The following is a 25,031-nucleotide window of genomic DNA, read 5'->3' on the forward strand; positions in this document are numbered from 1 at the left end:
GTTCCAGTGTGTACATCTGATCTGGGACCGCTGCAATCTTTCGACTGCGCCTCCAACTGACCCGATGTCTACATCAGAGGGGAGGTAAGCGTTGGATCCGGGGTAGGGAGGGCTTGGGGATCCCTGTCATTCACTCGTGCTTCACAAAAACAACATTTTCAAGGATGATGGCAGCAAGATTTCTCCGCCGTGCTCTGCCTGTGCTGAGGCAGACTCGCTGCTCATGTTAGGTTTGCATTGTTTTGTATTAATCACTTTTGTCACTTGAGTTTCCTGTCAAAGTCCTTCCCAGATTAATAAAAAACAGATTCATGTCTACCTGAGCTTGACGCATGACAAACAGACGACCTGACGACCTGATGATGAACAAAGGGACCCTAACACAAACATACGCAGGCTGTAATGAGGGAATGTGCAACAGGAGGGAAACACAGCTGGACCTAATTTGACATAACGAGATAGGGAGGAAACAAACTGAATGCACTAATGCAGGACTATCAAAATAAAACAGGGAGCAAGACAAATACTGAGACGAGGACGAAGAAAAAATGTGCAACACAGCGAAAGCACAGTGACAGAAAGCTAAAGCCTAGAATCTATAAATATAACACAAGTCCACACAATACGAGAACCACAACCATGAATGACACAAAATCGAGGAATGTTAGAAAAATCCCAAAACACATGAACACTAGGTCACGGATCCAGTGCCATGACAGTGACAGCATGGGGCAGAATGGAGTTTCTTTGCATTGGTGTTAGTTATTGACCCCATAGTCCCCCCCTGCATTTCAAATGGTTTGTTCCACCTCCTCAAAGTTGCTCTTAAATAACACCAATCACACAATCAGGAGCTGCTAGCAGTTCATTGAGGATTTAAAACAGGGGTCCACGAGGGCCGGTGTCCCTGCAGGTTTTAGATCTCACCCTGGGTCAACACACCCGAATCACATGATTAGTTCATTACTAGGCCTCTGGAGAACTTCAAGACATGTTTAGAAGGTAATTTATCCATTCAAATCAGCTGTGATGGATCAAGGGCACATCTAAAACCTGCAGGGACACCGGCCCTCGTGGACTGGGATTGGGGACCCCTGATTTAAAAGAAAAGAAGACAAACGCTTGGATAAAATTTGTCCGTAGTTTATTAATCAGTCCAACTGTACATAATGCAGTGAGAGAGGGACACCAGACAATGATTAACATGGAGGATTACAACGATGCCAGTGCTATGGCAGCACCTGGAATACACCAACAATCAGCTGGACTGGAAATGATAGCCCTGCACAAGGAAACTGTTCAGGCCTCGATATGTACAGGCACCATACAGAGTGTGTGTGTGTATAAGTGTGTGTGTGTGTGTGTGTGTGTGATTAAAAATATCTGTCTGGATGAAAAACACACAAAAATGATTTTCAGTTCCACAAATGTAAAAGGGTGCTCTCTCTCTTATCCTCTGAAATACTAATTCAGTTATTTTGATGATTTCTTTATTTGTCCATCCACAGTTTGAGTACACTGAAGCGAAATGAAAGGAGACATAGGAGTGGCCAAATACAAAAGATTAGCTGATTAGCAGAGGTTGTTTTTGTTTTTTTTTCCTTTTGTAAAACCATGTCTACACCGATATCACTATTACCCATATTTTTGTGCAATATCTTTCTTTGCATAGTAAATAAAAGTTAAATGTTTTTTATTGTTGACATGCACCTATCTTTTGTAGCATATTTTCCTTGCAGATTTTGGGGACTCCCATATAGAATTATAAGCCCACTATAGTGATTTGCATGCAGCATTACCTGTAGAGCTGAACTTGATTTCTACTAAGAGTTTATGAGAGCAAAAAGGCTTAAGCCAGTATAGTGGGTGTTGATGAGGACTGTTAAGTGAGACCTGGCCGGACACGTGAGCGCCTACATGGACAGACTTCATGCCCTCAGCATGAGAGGCACCACTGGCTGCAGACAGAGGGGAAAGTGCTCCGTGTGCAACAACATCCACATGTTCGGGTGATTGGTTCTTTGGCTTTTGAGTCAGTGTTGAAGATACTTCAAAAACAGGGGGCTAAATCGGATCACAGTCTGAATCTCTGCGGAAATGACGCGCTTCTCCTCGACACCACAGCTTTCTCTCTCTGTCTTCAAATCTGACTTTAGATTTTCTTCTCTAACCATTTTGGCTCAAATCCTAGTCTCAGTTTGTTTGTTTTTTATTTTAATAACATTACCAAAAACACCCGCTATACAAGATGTTAAGATAAAAAACAAAAGCATTTGATGTCCTTGGAAAATATGCTGTCAATTCCAACCCTGAACTCCTTAAATATGTACAGTGGTGTGTGCATGTGTGTATGTGTGTGTGTGCGCATTCACTACATGGCCTGCATTGCCCTTATAGGTCCTCACATGAAGTTCTGCTTCAACAGGAGCTTCAACAGGCTTGTCACTGGGTTTGGTTTTTAATGAGGCTCTCTCCTGCGCTTTTTTTCTCCTCTTTCTGTGTTTTTTTTTTTTCTTCTTTTTTATTTTTGCGGTATATTCATAGCTTTGGTAGCCATGCAGAGCCCCGCAGAGAGGGCTCTTCATGCCGGGCGCGGGCGGGTTGGGTGGGGGTCGGGCGGGCCAGCAAGCAGCAGGTTTTGTTTCGATTTTATTCATGCCAGGTGAGAGAGTGGTGTGGATTCCGCCTGAACGCCTGTGCACTGGCACTAAAGGATGGAAAGAGGAGCTCTGTCACTCTGGAGATCAGGGTGGAGGGGCGTGGGTGAGGTGTAGTTGAAAAAGGCTGCATTTATAATGTCACTACGATGGAAATTTGTTAAAATGTCCACTATGTCTTTTTCAAGTAAATCTAATGCCAAAGAATCAGCAGCAGTAAGTGCAGTCCAGCTGTCAGGTAGCCAACTAAGGAAGCCTTGGAGCAGTCCCTGTGTGATTGCCATCTTCTCCTTGGGTTAAATGGCTGTGGCATTGGGGTCATACCGCCGTTTCTTCACATTTCTTGATGAGGAGATAAGAAAAAGAAGTCAGCATCTGCTATAATTATATATGCAACGGAGCTAGTGCAACCTGGACAAGCAACCACGCTCTCTTAAGGAAATGCTGTTAGTTGCAGTTTATTATGTAAGGCTGTGTGCAAAATCCCATACTTATGTACTTTTTAGTAGTAGTAGTAGTAGTAGTAGTAGTACGTGAGGATTGTTTGGTATAACACATTCTCAGTATGTATCCAATAGCATGCGAGGTACATACTATTTTGGGTAAGCGGGACAGTGAGCTGAAATCTAACATTGATAACTCTTGAACTTGAGTGTTTAAATACATGCTTTCACTCTGCTGTTAATAAAATTTCAGCAAAGGCACTGGAATGTATCCTAAGGTTTAAATCCTACTGTTTAAGTGATACATAGTATGGGATTTTAGACACAGTGTAAGTGTGCCTGATGAAAATGTTCCAAATGTGCACTTTTTGAGGGCTTCAGGATCAAACGCCGAGGACACTGAAGTGAGGACAGGCTGGTCCATGTTGGCCCGCTCAGCCTTGACTGCAAAGAGACAGTCAGAGGTATTTACAGTCACAAACCTGAGGTCTACAGTGTCAGCGATGAGAAAACATCACATCTGCTTTACAGTATTTGTAGTACTGGCCAGATCTGAAATAAATAAACATGTTTAATTTTTGGACTCAAAGAACAATAAAGTTTAAGCCATATTACATAATTTTTAAGGTGTTACGAATATAAATATACTCTGTTGCCTTCTTGCAGATGTGCTGATCGGCTCCTTCGTGCAACATCAGTTTACAAGGTGAAGTGTAGGAGACACGTGTCATTACCGGTATTGATGGGAAACACATTAGTTCCACTCAAAACAACCATCTGGGAGGAAAGAGCTAACATAACGTGTACTCCACAGCGGAGAGGAGGAAAGAGGAGACGAGCACAGAAATAACGATCACAGCGGCGGCAGCAGCAACAGTAACTACTACCACAACAGTGGGACAACAATGAGTACAACAACAGGAGTGATGCATAACCTCCCCGTACTGTGGCTTGCTGTGGGGCTTCTATCACTCTGTCATGCACCTGTTCCAATAGTCGGCCAGTTGAAGGTGGCACTATTGCTGTGCGTGGTTCATGCAGTGCAATGCGCCGTGTCTGTACCGGGTCTGCGAAGCAGGCAGCAATGGCAGCTGGTGTGGGCGGGTCCGAGAGTCCTGCTCTGCTCTATGGCGGAGCTCAGCCATCCAGGTGGGTGTGGCCAGCCATGGCACAAAGGCTGCAGACAACAAAAAGGTCCTGGCTTCTCTCTCTCTGTGTGTCTGTGTGTGTTGTTCTCATAACTCCATATAAAGCCTCGGCCTCAAAGAGCGACGGAGTGAGAAAAAAACATCATGGAAGTGATGAGAGCACGACAACCCTCGGACCAAATTGCTCAGGGTTTGTCTCAGCCTTTGTGCAATGAACTGACCTCCTCCAAATCAACAAGTCAACATGCAGAAATGTTTGGTTTCTTATTCTATTTTCTTTCTCTTTTTTTGTTTTTTTTTGCTGTTTTAGTGACAACCATGATGCTATCTGGCATGCTTTAGTGGCTGTAGGACCATATTTATTATTTAGTCCTTAGGTCTGTTTAGATTAGGATGCGTAACACCCCTGTTGCTCAAGACAGCAGGCTAATCAGCGGTGGGTAGATTTCCTAGCCATAGAATGACACTGAATGGCCTAGTTTAAGATTTTAAAGGGGAGTAATTTCTGTAATATAAGTACAAACAAACTTTTTTAACCACTTAGCTGTTATAAAGTATTCTGTCCCCTCTGTACTTTACTATGAAATGCATGTCAAACATTGAACTCTGCCCGTCTAATCAGTTTGAGGTTCTGCTACAGATGCACAGACACCCTCAGCGTTTCCCAAAGTCAAATTTACTCATACAGTATCAAACACCTGAACGCCTTCCACACCCATATGTGTTCTGCATGTCTCCTCGTCAATGTGAGCCCAAGTGTAATAAGTGTAACATGTCCACCCTGGGATGCTGTATTCTGTAGCAGGAGCTCAAACCCTGGTGTCTAGAAGCAGCAGGGATGCTAGAGTTAGAGCAGGAGAGGCATGCGGCGTGTTGCTTACTTAAAGCCCCATCCAGTCCCCCCCAGCACTATGGCAGCCACAAGGATGGCTCCGGCGATGGAGCCTATTATTAGATTGGTGGCACTAGGACCTGTAAAGGGTTATGGGGAAAAAGACATGAGTTCCTATACTCATTTACTGTATTAATAACATTTAGCTATACAATGATGATTTCACATGGAACAGAAAACATACCATAAGTATACTATTACAATAAAATGACTGAGTTTGAGAATGCATTTTTTTGCATGCTTTTCAACCCCCTTTTAGTGTTATAAAGAGAATGTAATCAAGCAAACGCCCTGGAAATATTTAAGTTTATCTGGTGTCAGTTGAGGTAGCGATTATCAGTGGTTTGTCTGTTAAGGTTGTGTAGACCCTGGGTATCCATCACTGTAAAGGTTTACAGGTGACATGTACGTGTGATCTGCAGTGTGAGCAGTACAAAATGTTTTTAGGGGTCCCAGTCACCACACAGCCTACCACTGACTGACAAGCCAGGTCACTAACTGGACACTTCTCAGGACTGTTTTCATCTAAATGCCCCACATGCCCCAGAAAGGAGAGGATCACAGGAGCAACCACATAACGACTAAGAATAAGAGAAAGGAGAGGAAGTAGGGAGGGAAGAGGGAGGATGAAGAAAGAGGCTTGTAGTAATGGGGAACGACAGGAAGTGACAGGAGAAGGAGAGGAAGGAGGGAGGGGAGATCCATCAATCAATCACACGACACTGAAAACATCCAATCACATGACAATTATATGGTCATCACCAACACACAAGAAAACACAAAGCCACCGGGACGCACACACGGGCTCAGGCCGGCTCACGAGACCGCCCGCACACTGAGGCACCACTATGAGAGGAAGAGCTGTGAAAGGGTTAAAGATGCTTACTCTATTCCCCACCCTGTGCCTCCAAAAATCACCCCCAGGGCCAGAATGGTCCCTGCTACTGCCCCTATCAGCCTGTTAGTGGCCACGCTCACTGTGCAGAGGGGAAAAGGAGCATTATTACCACCCTGTCAAAAACAAATAGCAGGCTTCTGCTTCAGAGTCATGGATGAAGTGACCACTGCCCCATAAGCCCCTCCCCCTGTGGTCAAAGCATCATCTTCAGAATCAGAGCAAACAAATCTTACACTGCTTTTACATTCTCCTACAATCAAAGCCTTTATGTTCCCCAGTAGACCTGTGAAACTCAGGAATGTGCGACTGACTCAGATCTAGCAGTGCGACTGAGAGCGACACTGTAATAACATTTACATTAAACATACGATCAATGTGAATCTGGGCTAAATTAAAAAAGGGTGGATATATTCATTTTTGGATGGCGGATGGCGGGAGTAGAAAGGTTGGAAACCGACCCTTGGGTTCTTCTTCTGGAGTGACATCGGGCTCTTTAGGCGGGTCAGGCATGCTACAGTCTGTCCCGGCCCAGGTGGTGTCACAGGTGCATGTGGCTTCATTGTTGCATACCTGTACACAGCAGACATACAGAGGTAAACAGAATGAAAGATGGAGTTTTTTTAAATTCCCCTCAAGGAACTTTTTCTCTTCCATTTTTCCCCCAACATTATACAAAAAAATCTGGCATAGGTTTTGACGTATGATAGAAAAAACACAATAGCTATGTTTTATTCAGCTCCAGTAATCCAAGCTGGTGTGAGCATCACAGAAAAGCATCACAGCGAGAAAAGTGCAGGATGGTGTAAAAAATGTATTTAATTTAGGCAAGCTGGTTTTCGGCTGACTGGCTTACTGGGACTCTTGAAGAAAATCAATCAACCGACGTGTAATTTCCCAGGCAGCTATAGCCCCCTGAGGAGAACTCGCTTGGGAAAAAAACTTCTTTAAGAAACATTTTAAGCTTCATTTATAGTCCTGAACTAAATCCCTGAAGAACCTAACGCTGCAGTTAGTTAACGCTTTGCATTTATACTTGTGCACTGGTGTGTCTGCATTACTTCGTCATCTCAAGTGAAACTCATCCAATCATGTTGGACTCTGAGATAATATATATTGAACAATGGCTACATGGAACATTTTGAATTTGGAAAAATAGTAGCTACTGCATTAGTAATTAATAGCAAAATGCTATTATTGGAATCATAATCACATATTGTAACCATAGGAAGTTACATTTCTGGGAAGAGGCACGTCTCAATGCAGTATAGAGCAAATCAAGCTATTATTATTGTTTTGTGTCTGTGTGTTTATTTTATCGTCAAAATAATATTTTCAAAAACAATTTGAGTTGCATTTAATGCAGGAAATATAAAGCATTGTATTTCCTGCAGAAAAGATTAAGATTTTTGATTATTATGTATTTACATATTTTTAATTGTGGCAATTTCTACCACATCAGCTGAGAAATGATGCTGCACATGCCGGGCCACTCAGAAAGGAAGCACATTTAGAGTTTGAAAAGACAGCTGGGATAGACTCGAGTTCAACCCTGAATGACCCTGAATAAGCCGTTAAGAAAATGGATAGATGGATGAAGAGAAGTATTTTATTTATTTTTATTTAAATACAGAATTAAAAAAGCTTTATTCTGCAACCTCTTCTTAAAATATCTAAATAAAGCCAGTTTGGCTTACCGTACTGGTATAAGAGGTATTTGACATTTCCATAAAAGGGTAGAGGTTTTCCCCAGTTTCCAGTTTGTGTTGACACCTGAATAAAGGATTGCCAGTTGCATATTTCCCTTAAGCCTGAGGCTTTTGTTTGACTTTTTCTACTGAGAAAAAGAAAATCAACAACCCTGGGCATTTGAAATGCAATAAGCCTCCTTATTTTTCCTCATCCCTCCAGAGTGAGATTTAATAAACAAAGAGCAAATACTGGTGTTTGCTGAACAGAAACTCTAAGTTAGAGCATAAACAGCCTTTATCCATGACTCAGTAAGCACTCTTTTCATCAAAGGTGTTGGAAACATTGTGCAGCTCTTACAAACAAATACTGCACGCAGTCCATGCTTGCTAATCTTCTAAAAATGAGTGAACACCCTCTAAATTTGCCAGTGAGCAAAGAGTAGGTGTAGGTAAGTGTGTACAAATACTCACCCCATGGCCCGAGCACACATGTCCGTTAGGTCCAATGGGGCAGGTGCTCATGTTAAGTGACTGGATGGGCAGACACTTGCGGTCAAGGCACATCATTGACGGCCCACAGGGAGTCCCATCCTCCACGTAGCCTAAATCAGTTTCATCATCCAAAAGGACGTGGGCACCCCTGAGGAGAAGGATGGAGTAGAGGTGAGGAGTGTTGAAGTCTCCCAAAAAATAAAGCTACAGAAGAAACACTGCCTGTAGGCACCCATTTTAGAAAGAAATAGAAAAACTTCTAGTAACAGCTTGCGTTTTATGAGAAAACTGCCCATTACGACACAAAAAATCCCCCAAATTTACTACAGAGTTTTTCTATTTATTTCCCACATGGGTAAAGAGCCCCCAGGCCCCAGGCATTATATTAAAGTAAATGTGTTTACGTGCACTGTATGACGTTCCCTTGGTGGTTGAAGGAGGTGGGGGTACTGTCTCCTTTCATGCTTCCAATGCGAGGGACACGCCCGACATTGGTACACAAAAGGAAACCACAGAACACGTCACTGTAAAAGAGAAAGAAAAGCAACCAAAAATGTGTACAGATAGCACTCTTCCACCTGTCTAACAATGTAACGTCCACCTCTGCACCATCAATTACCAAAATGCACCAAAAAGATCTATTAGTTTGGTTCAAAGCGACATCTGTAAAGATCTGAAGCCTCGTACTGATAACTTTGATTTGATCTGATTTATGTTTTTTTTTTTTTTAATGTTTTTTTTTTAATGTTTTTTATGTTTAGTTTTAATATTAAGTGCAATTTTAAAGTCACACTGCTTACCTTTAAACATGTTTTACAAATACACTGCCTGGCCAAAAAGAAGTCGCCACCTGGATTTAACTAAGCTATTAAGTATAAGCCTTTCATTGGATAATTATTGCAGTGATTACTTAATGCAGCTGGCAACATGTCATTTAATTAACCCTAACTGATGCAGTGAACAAACAACCACATCACAAAACATTTCCCGTGGTTGTGGAAAACATTTTAGTTTGTTTCAGAAGGTTATTGGTCTGTTCTACTGTCACCTTTATATTGTTAGAGACCCCACAGAACTACAGAGAAACCCCAACAATGAGACAACACCCTATGAGCAAGCACTTGGTGACAGTTGGAAGGAAAAAAATCCCTTTTAACGGGAAGAAACCTCCAGTAGAAACCACAAGTAGGCCCACAAGAATGCGTGGGGGACTTGGATCTATGCCATGGGTGTGAGGGGAAAGAGAGAGCAGAGGGAGTTAGGACAAAAGGCACACTATGGGAGAGCTAGAATTTAAAATGAATTATTAATAATTAAATGCAATATCCTTCTATAAACACATGGAAACTGAAAAAGAAAGTGAGTGAAGGACATGGGACTCTCCCAGCAGTCTAAGATTACTGCAGCATACCCAAGGAATGGTTCAGAATCACCTGATCCAGCCTTAACTATACGCTTTATCAAAAAGGAAAGTTTTAAGCCTTCTGTTCTCTCCAGCAAAGAAAAACTAAAACAAAAAAAGAAATGTCATTGTGTAAAACCTGGAAGGAGGAACGAGGTCATAAAAAGAGGTGGATGAAATGATGGACCCATCATGCCGAGCGCCTAGTGTACAAGCCTGCAGAGGCAATTTTACAATCTCCGGCTGCTTCAGTTGGTTCTAGTGTCCTGTGGCCTAAAATAAGGTCAGCTGACTACCTGAATATACTGAATGACCGGGTTGAATGACCGGGTTTTTCCATAGTGGATGTTTTTATTCCCTGATAGCACATTCATGTTCCAAGATAGCAATGCTACGATTTATCAGGTTCAGACTATGAATAAATGGTTCAAGGAGCATGAGACATCATTTTCACACGTGGGTTGGCCAACCCAGACTTAACTGACCTTAAATGTTATTGGGAATACTGCCTTATTGGGAATGTGCCGGAGAAGACTTTACAAAGCGTTCTGATTCTGCCAACATCAATCTTGTTAAAAAATGAATGCCACTCTGGACGAGAATACATATTGTGAAACTGCATGAGCTTTTTGAAACGATGCCACTGCAAATGCGTGCTGTCATCGAAGCTAAAGGCAGTCCAGTTAAATATTTCAGGGTTCGGCTTTTTTTGGCTGGGCAGTTGAAACTGACTTGACTTTTACCACCACATCCCAGTTAAAGAGAAAAGCCAGGAAGACTGAAGACATGTGTGCTGAGGTGGTTTCCCTGGAATCTTTTTTTAGTAATTGATCTGATTGGTAAAAATACATTCCTGGCATTTGATGGCAATTATCCATTTTAAACAGTGTCCTTTGGCGCCCTCTGTTGGATGGCTGTAAAACAACAACAACTGAGAAACCTGATGCTGAAATTCCACATAACAGGATTAACTTGTACAACATGTCTTTGGAATACCACAACAAAAATTTGGGGATCCTAAAGGATCTTGACAGTAAAACTTTCTCACCTATGCACAGCTGGCTGCTTGGTGCACAAAATGGGTGTAAATGTTGGCCGATCAGTTTAGAAAAGTTCAAAATATGCTTTCAGGCACTTTGTTATTCAATGAATGTGCGACAGTGTTATTATTTTGTGCTCACTGTTTGCTACACTGGATCCATTTTTCTCCATCTTTTCCACAGTTGCCCTTCTCTGTGCCCTCCGTGTTCAGCTTCTCATAGCAGAACTTCTCCGAGCCTCCAGCCTCTAAAACAAAAAGAGGGGCGATGAGCTGCACGCTGCCTCTCCTCGTGCAGAACCTGTGCTCAAATTAACCCGAGAAGCATTAAACCTTACTTGATCCCCAGATGTATTTACACTGGTTCTCTCTGGTCTTACACTCTCCACTGTAACAGCGACCCTTTAGATAGAGATTAATAAAAAATCAGAAAACTTTGAGCACATGTTGGCATTTATATTTTTGTAAATACCCATTTCTTACCTGGTTTACCTGGCAGATGTAACCATCTTGTTTATGAAGGTTTGGCGGGCACTGTAAAAATCACAAAGAGAACAACCTTTCTTTTTTAACAGCCAAATTTGTGTTCAACGTGCAAAAAAATGAACTAATTAAAGCTATTTAAAGCTAAATAAACCATAAGCTCAACCTGTCCCGAGTCCCCAGAGCAGGTCTCTGAGATGTCACAGTCGTTCACAGCATAGCGGCAGCTGTAACCTCGTGGGTAGAACTGGCAAGAAAAGGAGAATAAAACAGCGTTGGATTTCAGAAATCAACTACTAGTTTTTCAGAGCTTTAAAAAGAAAGAACCAAGCTTGTACCAAGCATGTTTTATTGCAGCATGGTCCATCGCTGCAGTGTGCCCCATTGGCGAGGGAGCACTTCTTGCAGCACTCCTTTTGGCAGTCCTGAAAACAAAGGGAAACGAGCTTCAAGCATCTGAACAAAGAGAAGATGGCAAATGGGCGTGCATGACGTGGTGAAGTAAAAAGACCCTCACTGTTCTCAGTCCGCAGTCGCACTCCTCTCCCAGTTCTACAAATCCATTCCCACAATTTGCTGCCTCGAAGAGCTGCCAGGAGAGGACAAGACGGTGTAAAAGGAGCACGTGTGCGTAAAAGTTTGAGATGTTGAGAGAAGGGGCGACTAACCTTGGTTGGCCTGTTGAACAAACAAGAACCTCCACCTTTCAGGAGGAACTCCTTGTAGTCCGAGATGCTGCATTTGGAGAATTTTTGAGGGTGTTGGACTCTGCAGAGAGAAGACAATGATATTTATAAGTTTGTCCAACCAAACAGGATACAGTCAAAAAAAATATGCCTAAAATGTTGACTTCAAGTAATCTGAATGCATGTAAATTTGCCAAAAGTCAATTTTCATTAGATATCTCAAAATTTCAGCTTAGTGACTAAAACGTATCACTAAGTTTAAAATCTTGAAATAATAACCTGAAATTTTGACCAATGGAAGTCGCAGAAACGAGCTTCTGTGGAAAGATGACCCTGCAACTATTATTACTGTGTTTATGTTCTCAGTTGCAAGTTTCAAGTTAAATTGAATACAACATGATTTAAATTGTGGTGTCAAATAGAGGCGTGTAGAATGATAAAGCTGGGTATGCTTCTGGTCACTGACAAGTCACTATCGTAACAGCATGCTTTGTCCCTCGGTTTTTGAGTCAGAGCCACTTGTTGCTCATCCTGTCCAGTTTCAAAACAACAAGATGGTGACGTCAAAATCCTCTCTAGGAACATAACTAACCAATGGGGGACACCCTGGTGACTACAGCTACCTTTTATATACCCATTCCTACTTTAGCTAAAAGAGTTGATTATCATTCACAAAACAGCATGCCGAAATTACAGTAGGTGCAACTTATTCATTTTCTTACTTGTGTACTGACTGACTAGGTGATTAAAAACTGTGTAACTGTATTAAACAGTGGCTCAGAGTTAGTTAATAACAAGCAACAATGAAAAAAGCTGAACGAGTACTGATTACTACATTACTGGGTGCACACAAACGAGCATTTGTAATTGCTCCGCCATGTGAATGAATGACTGTGTATGTGTGTTTCTCGGGAGTATGTTGGATCTTACCCAGTATCCTCCATTATGCAGCCAGCCCACTGGCTAGTACAGCCGCATTCCTCTGCAAAACAGGGCAGAAAGTGTAGAAACACCAGAGAAAGAGGAACGGACAGAGTAAGAAAAGATAGCATCCACAACTTTCATTTTAAATAAAGACTTAGAGTAGACAAAGTAAGCATGTTAGCATGATTTTTTATTTTTTTTTGTAATTTCAAAGAAAAGCAGTCTTAATCCGTGGATTTAACTCCTGATATCCAGCTTTCTGCTGAATAATGAAGAATCCTTTCACTTTATTTTACACTGACATTCTCCTAGGCAGCTTTGGGGCCACAAATAGACTTTTGCTGATGGTTAGCATTTTTTCCAGCTTGTAGTTTCTAACCTGGCAGCTGCCTCATTAAGCATGGCGATCTCAAATCTGATGGCATAAATTCTTTCTCAAACGGACATTTTCTGGTCTACTTTTCTCAAATACAGTCAGTCCACCGACGGTGACTTCTGGCAACAGGGTTGCAAAGAGACTTTTTGTTTTAGAGGAGGCCTGTGAATGACATCTAAAATATCAGTCAAGACTTTCAAAAAAATGCATTGTATCCTGTATTTAAACAGTTAAATGCCAATAGTAACAGAATAGTGAAATGTGAAAGTTCACTTAACACAAAACACTTCCTTCTTAGACCTAAAGAGTTGAGAGCAGAAGTATTTGTGGTGCTCAAAGTACTAAAAATACAATTTCGAGAAAGAAAAACACCTACATTTCTGATTAATGGAGCTACTTCTCCAATTTCCAGATGTGAGATTACATCCAGTTAGCAGTCTTAAATAAAGTGCATTTAAACACCTGCCATTGAAACATTTTCTCTCCTTTACAAACAACTTTAGCCGTGCAGCAAAAGTATTTCAGTTTTGTGTGTATGTCTGTTTTAAGAGTGAAAAATGTTCCCATCCTGACCTTAATTCAAGCAAAGCTGGATAATGTTAGAGAGGCATCTGAAACCAGTGTAGGGATCGCAGGGTCTTCAATAAAACACCAAATGTATCATAACTGACAGGTGCATTTTTGAGACCGCTACATAAAAACTGTTATTTACTATGTGCCATGAACTTTGTGACTTTAGCCTGCCATCCCTATCGTACTTATAGCAGCTGTGTGTTAAGAAAAAGTGTTTCATGTTTACTTCTCTTGGATGCCGGATCCCACTGGATGCCCAGGTTCTGTGCCAGGCTCTGGGAAAGAGACACTACCATGGACGAGGTGGTGCCATACTGTTGGCACAACAGTGACAAAATATTATTCACCACATAGTCACACTGCGATACATCCACAGAGCAATGCTGGATGTGTGACAGTAAATCTGACCTCATTGACGCCTACTCCACGGCTCACAGAACACATGCCTCCAAAGTACGCAGTGCTGCTTCTGCGGTAGTGGAAGGTGGCGTTTCTACAAGAATGATGGAGATGAAGAATAAGACGGAAGATATAAATAGCACAAAGCAGGTAAGAACACAGCAGTGCTGCTTTAGTTACAGGCAGGCAAACAAAGCGTACTTCCATCAGAGCAAAACCAGAACAACAGAGACCACCCCAAACGATCTGTTCAGCCTACGAAGGGTGAACTTACGAGAGTAGCTGCACAGAATCGGCATGGTGCTTGATGCTTTGCTGCCGGTACTTGGAGAAATCACGCAGCAGTTCCAGCGGCTTCACACTTATGGGGATGTGATCCCTGTCTGTCCAAATCTCCACAGCAACAAGCACCACACGTGTATGGAGTTGCTCTTTGAAGATCTGCCGTCGGAAGCAATGAATGGAAGCAGCAAAGGAAAAAAAACACAACAAAACGTGTGAGATAGAGGCAGAGAGCGACAGCAAAAGAAGCGGAGACGGGGAGGACGGATGTAGAATAATGGGAGCGGGGAGGAATACAGGGGAGTGTTTACACACATACAAAGAACACAGACAGACAAGGATAACACTGATGTTTAGCCATGATGTTTGCCCGTTATTTTTGGAGTTTTGAATTCTTAGTTATCTATCTGAGTTTGGGTGTCTATTTTGCTTTCTCTGTTATTCTAGTGTTTGAAGTTTTGATTCTTATCTGTGGCATGATGAGTTTTGGATTCCTGATTTGATCCTTTGCAGTATTACTGAAGATATGTTTTTTACGCTTAGATAAAATGAAAACAGAAGCCTGTTCTAGTCAAATGTGTACGTTTTTTATGCTTCCTTGTATTCCAGTTGCTGTCTTGAGCTATTGTAGCTCAAGACTAACCAGAGTGAGTTTCTTGTCTGTGTTTAGTATTTATCTTTTGAGTTATTTCCTGTTTTACTCTGTCAGTTGTCTCTTGTGTCTTACTTTGACTTTTACTTCCTCCCCTGTGATTATCTTGTACCTTCACCCATGTTTCATTTCTCTCCTGCCCCCAGTTTGCTCTCAGGTTGTTTATATACACTCACTACAAACTGCATTTAAATGTTTAATTCTCTGGGCATAGATTCAACTAGATGCTGGAAACATTCCTCAGCAAATCTGGTCCATATTGATGTGACAGCTTCCCTCAGTTGTTGCAGATTTGTCAGCTGCACAATAATGATGTGACTCTTTCATTGCATCCCAAAGGTGCCAAAGTTTTAGCAGCACTGTCACTTAAATAACCCCTTTTCCCCATTCTGACAGTCAATGTAAGTTTCCGCAGGTCATCTTGACACCTCTACATGCCTCCATACACTGAGTTGCTGCCATGTAATTGGCTGATTCAATGGTTGGGCTAATGAGCAGCTATTGAACAGCTGTACCTAACAAAGTGGCTGGTGACTGTATGCTGCCTTTCTTTCAATTAGTCTTTGTCTTCCCTGGATGTGTGCTTGCTGTTTACCCCGGTTCTCTGTGGTTTCCTTGGTTTTAGTTATTGATCTACGACGTCAACAAAATAAAAGGTTTGCTTTGCATTATTTTGTCTGCCTGGAGTCGTGCATTTTAGTCCTGTGACAATGTTTACCATTGTAGTTTAAGCATCAAATGCAAATTACACACGAGGGTGAATGAAATGTTAAACATTTTGCAGATAGTGAGCCCTGAACAAAATCAAATCTTATTCAGCTTGTGATGCCAGAGAAGTCATGTGCTAGACCACAGGTGTCCAACTCCAGACCTCGAGGGCCGGTGTCCTGCAGGTTTTAGATGTGCCCTTGATCCAACACAGCTGATTTAAATGTCTAAATTACCTCCTCAACATGTCTGGAAGTTCTCCAGAGGCCTGGTAATGAACTAGTCATGTGATTCAGTTGTGTTGACCCAGGGTGAGATCTAAAACCTGCAGGACACCGGCCCTTGAGGCCTGGAGTTCGACACCCCTGGGCTAGACTGTGAGTATGTTGGTGCTGATTTGGTGATAATAGTAGCTGAGTGAAGTTAGACCTGCTGATGGCAAAACATTAAAAGTCAACTGTTATTAAGTACTGTAGGAGACGTTGCCGAACTCTTAGTAGGTCTTCTACAGATGATATTCTAAAAGAGGTTTCCAAAAAAAGCACACACTCCAGTTTGCTCAAAGGATAAGTAAAAAGCTTACTCACACTATCCACAAGATTAACTACTGACTTGGCAAAGTTCCTCGTGTGCTGCTTGTTCCTGTGTCGTTTAAACTGCAAACAGAAAGGGGGAGGGAAAATAGCACACAGTGATGTACAGTGTGTAACGTTCGGTGACGCTTGCTGCTCCCTCTTCTGGGAGGGAGTCGGCCCAGGTCTGGAATATTAAAGAGTATCCTTTTGTCCATGATAAAATACCAGCCACATAGCATCAAATGAGGAAAAAAGGAGAGATTTTTACACACCATACTGTGGTCGCTGACAATCATGACTTCTAAATACTTCATCTCCTCAAATACGCTGCGAGGCATCTGCAAAACAAAACAACAATGACCAGGCAGCTTCAAGCGTATAATTTGGAGTATCACCACAGGTCTGACCTTGTAAACGTCTGTGGGTGTTTTTATTGTAAACTGTGAAACGCAGCCGGGGTGAGTGCACTAAAGTCATTGCATTACTTCAGAGAGAGGTGAGATCAGAGACTTACTGCTCGCTTTTTCCTGCGCCTCAGCCAGGACAGTTCATCCAGCTCGGAGAAGAGCTGCTCCTCCTCTTCCTCTGCAAATAAGCACAAGGAAAGAGTGACACCTCTACAGACTCAAGCGTTTACATCCCTGTAGCCTTGTTTTGAAAGAAATCAGTTATGCATGTGACATTTTCCCAGAAATTTCCACAGCGTGTCTCAAAATTTCCTATGAAGTGCAAAAAGACGAATGAAGACAGGGAACTTGGCAAAACGGCAGCGAGGCAAGTGCTTGTGATCCAAGGAAAGTGATATACATTTGGTCCATTTCCAACTATAACACTAAAATCCAATCCAGTTTGTTTTAAAGGTCTCTTCTGAGGTGACAGCCTATCTGGACCTTCCTGTCCTTGCTTTGTGTCTGAAGACAGGGATGATAATGTCAGGTTTAAGAAGTCAAAAGAGGTGTGGTGCTGGTCAGAGGGGAAGGACTGATAAAGACAGTTATGTGAAAAGGTTAATGACAAGCATCGAAACCTTACCCTGCTCCACTGAATCATCATCCCACAAAGAAGAGGCTGCTCTTCTTAGTTTGTGAGGCCTAGCAGCTGTATCCTGTAGGAGTCAGGCAAATAAATCGGTGAAAAAAAAGGGAGGGTAACTTGTACAAGCAGGCAGAGCAAATGAACAAACATTCAGCAAATGAAAAAAATAAGCTTAAACACTAACACATAATATTTCAAGGATTTACAAAAGTAAATGCAGGACTAAATAATTACACAAATAAAAATGTTTGGCGCTGAATGCCTGCTGCACATCTTTTCTGACGTTTAGCTGCTGATATGTATCAGAGTGAGTACTCTTGAGTTGCTGATTTCAAGAGCACGAGGTGTTCCAGTTTTATAAAGAACGAGAGCACTTATGTTTGCATGTAAAGGGGGGGAAACTATTTTTCCCACCAACAATGCAGTCAAATCCACTTGCAGTAACAGGAAAAGGAACATTTCTAGCAGTGCACAAATATGTAGACTGTCAGTGCTAGAAAACAGATACTGCGCAATCAAAAGCATGTCCGACAGATTATTACAACAAGAAGAAAGTGCTGGCAATCTCTAAACATCCCAGCACTCGTGATTTTTTTGGCCACAGATTCCCATTAGCACCTAATGTTCCTCTTTCACTATAACTATGATATAATTATGACTATTGGTCAGAGGGCCCGGTGGCGCCAGTGTCCGGCAGCCTCGCCTCTGTCAGTGCGCCCCAGGGCAGCTGTGGCTACAATGTAGCTTGCCATCACCAGTGTCTGAATGTGTGTGTGAATGGGTGGATGACTGGTTGTGTAAAGCGCTTTGGGGTCCTTAGGGACTAAGTAAAGCGCTATACAAATACAGGCCATTTACCATAACAGGAAGAACTGGTGTGGGCCAGAGCCATCACTGAATAGTCATCCAGGACTAGAAAACCACCCTAACCTTAACCAGCTTTCTACTATGGCTTGACAAATAGGAATTATGATGATTAACATACAATAAAAATGCAGATTATTTGTCTTTTGCTATAGCCATATGTAAAAAAAACATAAGGTCATGTTAATCCCATGTAGGAAATGGCCGTTTCCTTTGAAAACAGGATGATCCTGGTAGGATATCCTTGCCTGAGAACAAAAAGGAGTAACAGCATAAAACATGCGTTTCCATCCAAGGTGAGGATGTTTGTTTGATCGCAGTGTGCGTGTCTGCTAAAGGAATAACTTACACTTGAATGATTCTGTTGTAAGGGCTCAATTAGATACACATGGACTCCATCGTCAAACATCCCACTGCCAGGCAGAGGGAGAATAAAAGGGAGAGACACACCAGTCAATACCGAGTCAATAGGAGCTAAGCAGCAGAGATGAGTACATCCAGAGATATTCTGAGCGCGGCGAGGATTTCACAAAAAAAAAACAAACTGATGTTCACTTACTGCAAACCGTTACAGGTAGATAAGGCTGCGTGGGAGTTATCGTTCCCTCTCACCTGGCCGTGGTAGTAACAGTGCTCACCGCCCTGAGAGAAGAAGACACAGTACTAAGGCAGCATCAGCGCTAGCATAACGCACAGAGTTGTGTGTACACCGTCGTGGCGCTGTGTAAAGCTGTCAGTGTGTTTGAATTTTCCAGCAGTCCCAAAAGGGTAACAGCTTGTGTCACAGATGTCAGTTTTGGCTTATTTGCAGCTCACTCCTGCAGGGGGGCTCAATCTATGCTTGTTAAAAGGGGAAGTTAATACACTGCAAGGTGGGTGCCGACACTGTTTGTGACTCAGCCATCAGACCCCGGGTGAGCGCAGGACCCCGTTTCCCTCTGTCTCTCTCTTTTCCTCTCCCTCACACACACTTCACCCATCCCGTCCTGCACTGATACTGCAGAGTGCTTTCTCTCCCTCATCATGTGACCAGAGCTCCAGCAGGAGGCTGCAGGGGAGCAAAACCCTGCTGATTCAGCTACAGCATGCCCAACCCAGCTCTCTGCCTGAATCAGCAGCAGGAGAAAACAGCTCTCATCTCCATCTCACTAGCTTACATCCTCATCTATCTATCTATCTATCTATCTATCTATCTATCTATCTATCTATCTATCTATCTATCTATCTATCTATCTATCTATCTATCTATCTAATCTATCTATCTATCTAATCTATCTATCTATTTCTGTGCAAGGTCAAAGCAGCATACACATGGCCCACCACAGCAAAATAACTGAGAAATGTGTCTACTTAAACATTACCTTTGATATAACAGGTTTCCCTCCTTCATAGTGGATCTCAACATAATCTGAAGACAGCAAGTCACTGAAGAAAACAGAGACTGCAGTTAGTAACAGGAGGAGTTGCCAGGAGGAGTAAAAGGAGGTGATGCAGTCAAAAAAACATGCAGGAGTCTGTCTGTCTCGTTTTGCTTTCTCTGACTCACATATTGTGGTTTTAAACTAGTGGTGAGAGAGCAGTGCTTTGGTTGGCGTTTAAACACGAACAGTCATCACCGCCGGGCCCGCATTTGGCTGCACAAAACACTCCCCTGGCATCTCAAAAGTGCAGTGGAGATGTTAAATGTTGTCTGCCCTCAGGAAAAATTACTATGCAGGTAACCTGGGGATGACTAACTAGCCCGGCAGAAGATGCACAAAATAAAACTGGATCTGATAAAAATCTCTCAAAAGCACCGTGAGAACAGAACAGAACAGAAGCAAATTATATCATATGAAGCTACCTGCTTCTGCATCAGATTTGCCCAAATCAAACTGAACGGAAAAGCCTAATGCGATAAATTATCCTAAGGCCTCAACCTCACCTTGAACACAACAGTTCTCTCAGCAGCTCCCTGAGTCAGCGTCCCTCACGCGCTCGGTCTGCTAGCTGACTTCAAGAGATAATTTCTGCCACAATGGCGCTTTTTTTTTCTGAGTAACCTTGCAAAACGGAAACATCCCTCCTCTCTGAACATATAGCTGTGCCGCAGCAAGAAAAAAAAAGGATGGAAATAGTGGCTCTGTATTGTAACACCAGCAGTGTGACCATTTTTTTGAGTGATGCGCTGGAGCATGTGAACAGGAAGTGCACCATTACGAGAGGAGAGCCAAGGCGCGAGCAGTCTCTGAGAGATTCCTGAGTGAAGGGCTATTTATAGCTTGACAGATGAGAAGAGTGGGCCACACCAGAGTGTATCGGTGTTTGAACGGCTGTGTGTGCATAAGTGTGTGGTTGGCTCTCTGGCTGGCTGGTAACATAGCTGAGTGTGGAAAGGTAAAGCACCGGAGCGTGAGCATCTTGAGGTGTGTCTGTTTAAACGTCTATGCGCCACGGTTGCACGTGGAGACCATGAGGAGGGAGTTCTGCCCCAAGGTCTCTTGGTTCACAGGAGATGGAGCGCCACAATGCAGCAGGAGAGGCAGCAGCACATGAAAGGCACAAAGAGGTAAAGGAGAGAGAGGGGACCAAAGAGCTGCAGGAGGTTCTCACGTCTGGCGCCAGATCAAATGTAACTCTAAAATCCCGTAGCAGCACATGACACAGTCATGCTGTTCATGCAAGGCAATAATCTGCTCTGAGGCTTAATATATGGAGATGCTATTAAGTATTCAGAAAGACGGCAAAGGAAGAAAATCTCCCAGACAAAGTCGCCATTGTGGCCACTGACGTTTTAACTAACGCATTTCAAAAACATCCAGATTCTTTAAAAGTAAGACTTATATTAGTTTCTGTAAATCATCTTTTTAGTTGCTTACAATTCCAGGTACGGTAAGAGGTGAGCAGATAAAGCAGCACCCACTAGCAGGGTGCAGACCTATCTATATTTAGATCAGTGCTGCTGCAGCTACAACACTAAGCAGAATTCAAACCCCTGTTCTTGCACAAAAAAAAGCATCTAGTCGAGAACCTACAAGCAAACAGCTGGGAATCAAGGTCACACGTGCAGGCCTCTTCATTGCTGCTGAGATTTTCCTGTTGTACTATGTGGTGATTCCTGAACGGAGTGACAGGCTTTTCTGTCACTTGACACGATGCATGCGATACAAGAAGCGATGCATTTTTCATTTCAGCTAAACCTCACGGGAAATGTTCAACTTAAAACGAAGATAGCAGTGACAGACACTCTGAAGATATCCCAGCGCCGATATGTGATCTCCAAAACCGCAGACTGCAGAAGATTTCTGAACTTGTACATTTGGGCAATAAAACAAATACTAATTGCTCCATACTGCTGCACTGCCTACAAGTCTTTATCAGCCTTGACGTGGGCACTGACATGATACGCAAACCACTATGAAGCCAAAGCTCCAACATTTCCTTCATTATAGCTGAAGTAACAACTGTATAAAGTAATTTCAAAGCGTGTTTACAGGATCTTAAGTTTATGGCACATCCTCTGTGATCTCAGCAAGCCACAGGCACAAGCTGAATATCCAACCACATGATAAGAAAACATAAAAGTAACTAAATCCTACAGGAATTTTTCGCATATGTACACCAGGCTTCTTTATACAGGCAGTGAATCAATAGATGCAGAACACAGAGCAGCCGTCTCCATCCTCATTTTGATGCAAGCTTATTAAATCCTCATTAAATATAGAGATGTTGGTTATCCAAAATCCTTCAGATAAAACTAGTCTGGCTGCTGAGCTGACGTCGCTCTTAGCACTTAGCAACCAACGTGCTGACCCACAGTTTCCCTGATTACATTATCTTCAATTGATGCTGCATTAAGCTCTGTTCTGACACATTATACATATCATTTACAAACAAGAGTCAGCTACTCGACGTGGTTCATCGCTTCGTATCATAGTCTGAGTCGACTTTCAGTTCACTGAACGTCTGCTTTGTGCTGTCATGATAGAAATACAAGTGTAGTGCAGTTATGCATGCTCTGTTTGAGTCCTACACTGGTCTTTATATTTTGTATCTTTCTGATCACAACAATTTCATTATATTTATTATTATTGTGGTACACCAAAATCTGCAACAAGCAGATTTATATTTAAATTAGTAAAGGATTTAAAACAGGAAATAAGAGTTATCTTAATTGTATTCTATACAGCACCATGTATTATAGAGTGAAGAGTGTCTATGATAGGCTATATGGATGCTGGTCACAAGGCCAGCATGATACAAGATACTGAAATTCTATTGTTTTCATCTATTTAGTCATTTTTGTTGAGATGACCTTGAGAACAAATACTCTTTGACATGTTCTTATCATCTGGTGTCATTTCCCATAAAGGGCTGTGATGCGTCTTTGTCTCATGCTAGATTAGTACTCAGACAGCCTGGTGGTGAGATTTTGGGAAAAAAACAAGGACAGGGAGATAAACAAAATCCTTACACATCTCTGAGTTTCACAGAAAAAAAGCCCACAATCAATAACACTAACCAATTTAAGTGAAATAAATCGCTGTGGTTAAATTAGATTAGGACAACTTACTTGTTAAGAGACAGATCTAGAACAAATCTGGAGCCAAATGCCTCTAACTGGAAACTAACTTGGGCTAGGTGGACTGCCTGTAGAAGAGAAAAAGAGTAGTCACTGCAGATAATGGTAGCTTGCAAAACAAATAAGATTATAGCAGCATCTGACAGAGCCAAAATCCTCCAGGGTCTGCCTTCAACTTCGTTTACAGCACAATGCACAAATAACAGATGTGCTGTATCAATGACGGATGTTAATGTACAGTGGGTTGACGGGAAGAAGTGCTTCTTTCAGCACACTTGCTCTGGCATCACTCCAGTTGCTAAAGAAACACATAAACTATGCTAGGTGGGTCTATTTTGACTACTATCTTAGCTTTGACTGATTCTCTACAGCAAACTGACATGAAATACTGGGATCAGACCAAACAACGCAATATTATGTACTACAACCTTTGACCACACATCTTGCAAACTTTTTGCACAATCAAGGCTATGCGAGCATTAATCATCTTCATCCACCCCTCTTCCACATACCTGGCCCTCTGAAGCTTGGTTCTTAGCATGGGTGTTCAGGTCATGGTAGGTACTCTCAGAGTCCTCATTTAGGTAGTAGATCAACCGAGAGGGGTAGGTGATCACATGCTCTACTGCATGGTGTGTTGTGTTGTCTGTGGTGGGTGCTGCAGTTGCCTGTTGCTTCAGCAGAGCCGACACTGCGTCCCTCTCAACCTTGTCCTCTACTCCTTGAACCTCTGCAAGGGATTTTTCACAGCACAGATACATATATATATATATTTTAAAACTAAACGATACGTACAGATATGCACAAAGCCAGGTATCATCTTTAATTCATTAAACACAATTATTACACTGAGGCAAGTGGCTTTAGCTTTATGCCATTTTTATGACACAGTGCATCTGCAGTGATTACATGCAGCAGTATACTCAAAAACTAATAGCCACCCCCAATTACACTGATTTAGAACACAGACTATAAACTGCCTCATTTAAATGAAAACCACTTTTGATACGGTTATTGCCAAAGTAAAAACTGCACCAGATAAATACTGTTCTCATTTAATTCGGCGTGCCTGGATAATATCACGCACTTGAACAAACACAGAGCCTGTGTGTTAGACTTAATTCAAGCGTAGTAAATATCCATAACAGTGATCACTGTGTTTTTACTAGCTGAACAAAAGATGCTGAGATGCTGTAGTCTGCCCTCATGCAGCATCACGCTAAAGACGCAGCGTATTAAATACAATAATTCCCGGTGGCTTCCGAGGAACGCTGTTATAGATCCAAAGCACATCACCAAACAATATTTCCGCACAAAGCACAGAGTGGAAGGCGTACGCGATCACATTAAAGTGACAAAAAAAGCCAGCAGGCTGTGGCAGTACCTACCGAGTGAAGCTAGTGATGGATGAAGCCAAGGCAAAAGGATGCTGACGAGCAAAGTGGCCAGAAATATCAAATGCATGATTCATATTTGATAACTGAAATATCTCAATATCAACACATCAACGCAGTTAATTGCTCGCGGCCCATCGTGGCGGGGGAGGTGCCGTGGAGGGGGGATCTCTTCATGGATGCAGGAGACACCGGGCTTTACTGCTGCAGTAGCGGAAGAGGAGGAGGAGGAAGAAGCGGAGAGAGGAGGGGTGGGGGTGGGGGGCTGAAAGAAGGCGGTGGCCAGGAGGCAGCTACTGGAAGTCTACCAGCAGGTTGCTGCTCCTCCTTGATGAGCTCAAATGTCCTTTCTCACCACAGACACAACCAAGTGAGAAAGGACATTGCCACTGATATAATATAATATAATTTAATATAATATAATATAATATAATATAATATAATATAATATAATATAATATAATATAATATAATAACATAGTAGTTACATTATGTAGGCACTTGCCACTGTAAACAATACCAGTATAGAATAATCGTTCGACTTTCAAGTTTGATTTCAGTGGTTTTCTAATTAAAGAAAATGTCAAACTGTGTCTGCTGGGAGAGAAAGTACTGGGACCATTCAGCAGCACCACAATCTTCTAAAACGGCTCCATGTATTATCAGCAGCGTAAACCGTGTGCTCTTTAATAATTATCAGTATTATTCAGTATGTAACTTTTATCTGTTGTGTAAAGGTGCCTTGAGTCAAAACCTAGTTCTAACATCCTTAAAGTGGTAGTTTTTATGATAACTCACATGGTGCATTTTCCTGAATGTTTTACCTGAGTTGTGCGGATGCGGAGAAAACCCGGGGCCAG

The 25,031-nt window shown here is 42.3% G+C and overlaps 1 protein-coding gene across 6 annotated transcripts; it reads right to left on the reverse strand.

The window, feature by feature from the left end:
• Positions 1-1,127: 1,127 nt before the first annotated feature.
• On the reverse strand, positions 1,128-24,405 carry adam23b (ADAM metallopeptidase domain 23b). Of its 6 annotated transcripts, XR_014802913.1 has the most exons (27): positions 24,166-24,405; positions 23,290-23,507; positions 22,769-22,845; positions 19,578-19,641; positions 18,776-18,858; positions 18,566-18,629; positions 17,350-17,422; positions 16,832-16,902; positions 16,590-16,655; positions 16,330-16,398; positions 14,375-14,541; positions 14,110-14,194; positions 13,928-14,015; positions 12,759-12,810; positions 11,811-11,910; positions 11,660-11,731; positions 11,481-11,567; positions 11,309-11,389; positions 11,143-11,193; positions 10,998-11,061; positions 10,802-10,907; positions 8,623-8,742; positions 8,198-8,366; positions 6,497-6,608; positions 5,130-5,220; positions 4,163-4,360; positions 1,128-2,999 (listed from the first exon to the last, which is right to left on the reverse strand). XR_014802913.1 is itself a non-coding variant. In XM_084954881.1 (26 exons), exons 1-26 carry the CDS (start codon positions 24,239-24,241, stop codon positions 4,336-4,338), a joined length of 2,331 nt encoding a protein of 776 aa, XP_084811007.1. In that variant the 5' UTR covers positions 24,242-24,405; the 3' UTR covers positions 1,128-4,335. The 6 variants fall into 6 exon arrangements, 5 of the variants coding, with proteins under 5 accessions (XP_084811007.1, XP_084811006.1, XP_084811005.1 ...); XM_084954881.1 differs by having other exon boundaries at positions 1,128-4,360; XM_084954880.1 differs by lacking the exons at positions 4,163-4,360; positions 5,130-5,220 and adding an exon at positions 6,027-6,117.
• Positions 24,406-25,031: the final 626 nt, after the last annotated feature.

Source organism: Perissodus microlepis, chromosome 16 (genome assembly GCF_051167445.1).
Source record: "Perissodus microlepis isolate ML-2025 ecotype Zambia chromosome 16, ASM5116744v1, whole genome shotgun sequence".
In the NCBI taxonomy this organism is placed as follows: domain Eukaryota; kingdom Metazoa; phylum Chordata; class Actinopteri; order Cichliformes; family Cichlidae; genus Perissodus; species Perissodus microlepis.

Excerpts from the sequence above, each read along its gene's own strand:
- adam23b (XM_084954880.1), bottom strand. The coding sequence starts at position 24,241 with ATGCATTTGATATTTCTGGCCACTTTGCTCGTCAGCATCCTTTTGCCT. Across the intron at positions 14,195-14,374 it reads GATTCTGTGCAGCTACTCTC|AAACGCCACCTTCCACTACC; the intron begins GTAAGTTCACCC and ends TCATTCTTGTAG. Across the intron at positions 11,911-12,758 it reads TGCATAATGGAGGATACTGG|AGTCCAACACCCTCAAAAAT; the intron begins GTAAGATCCAAC and ends TTCTCTCTGCAG.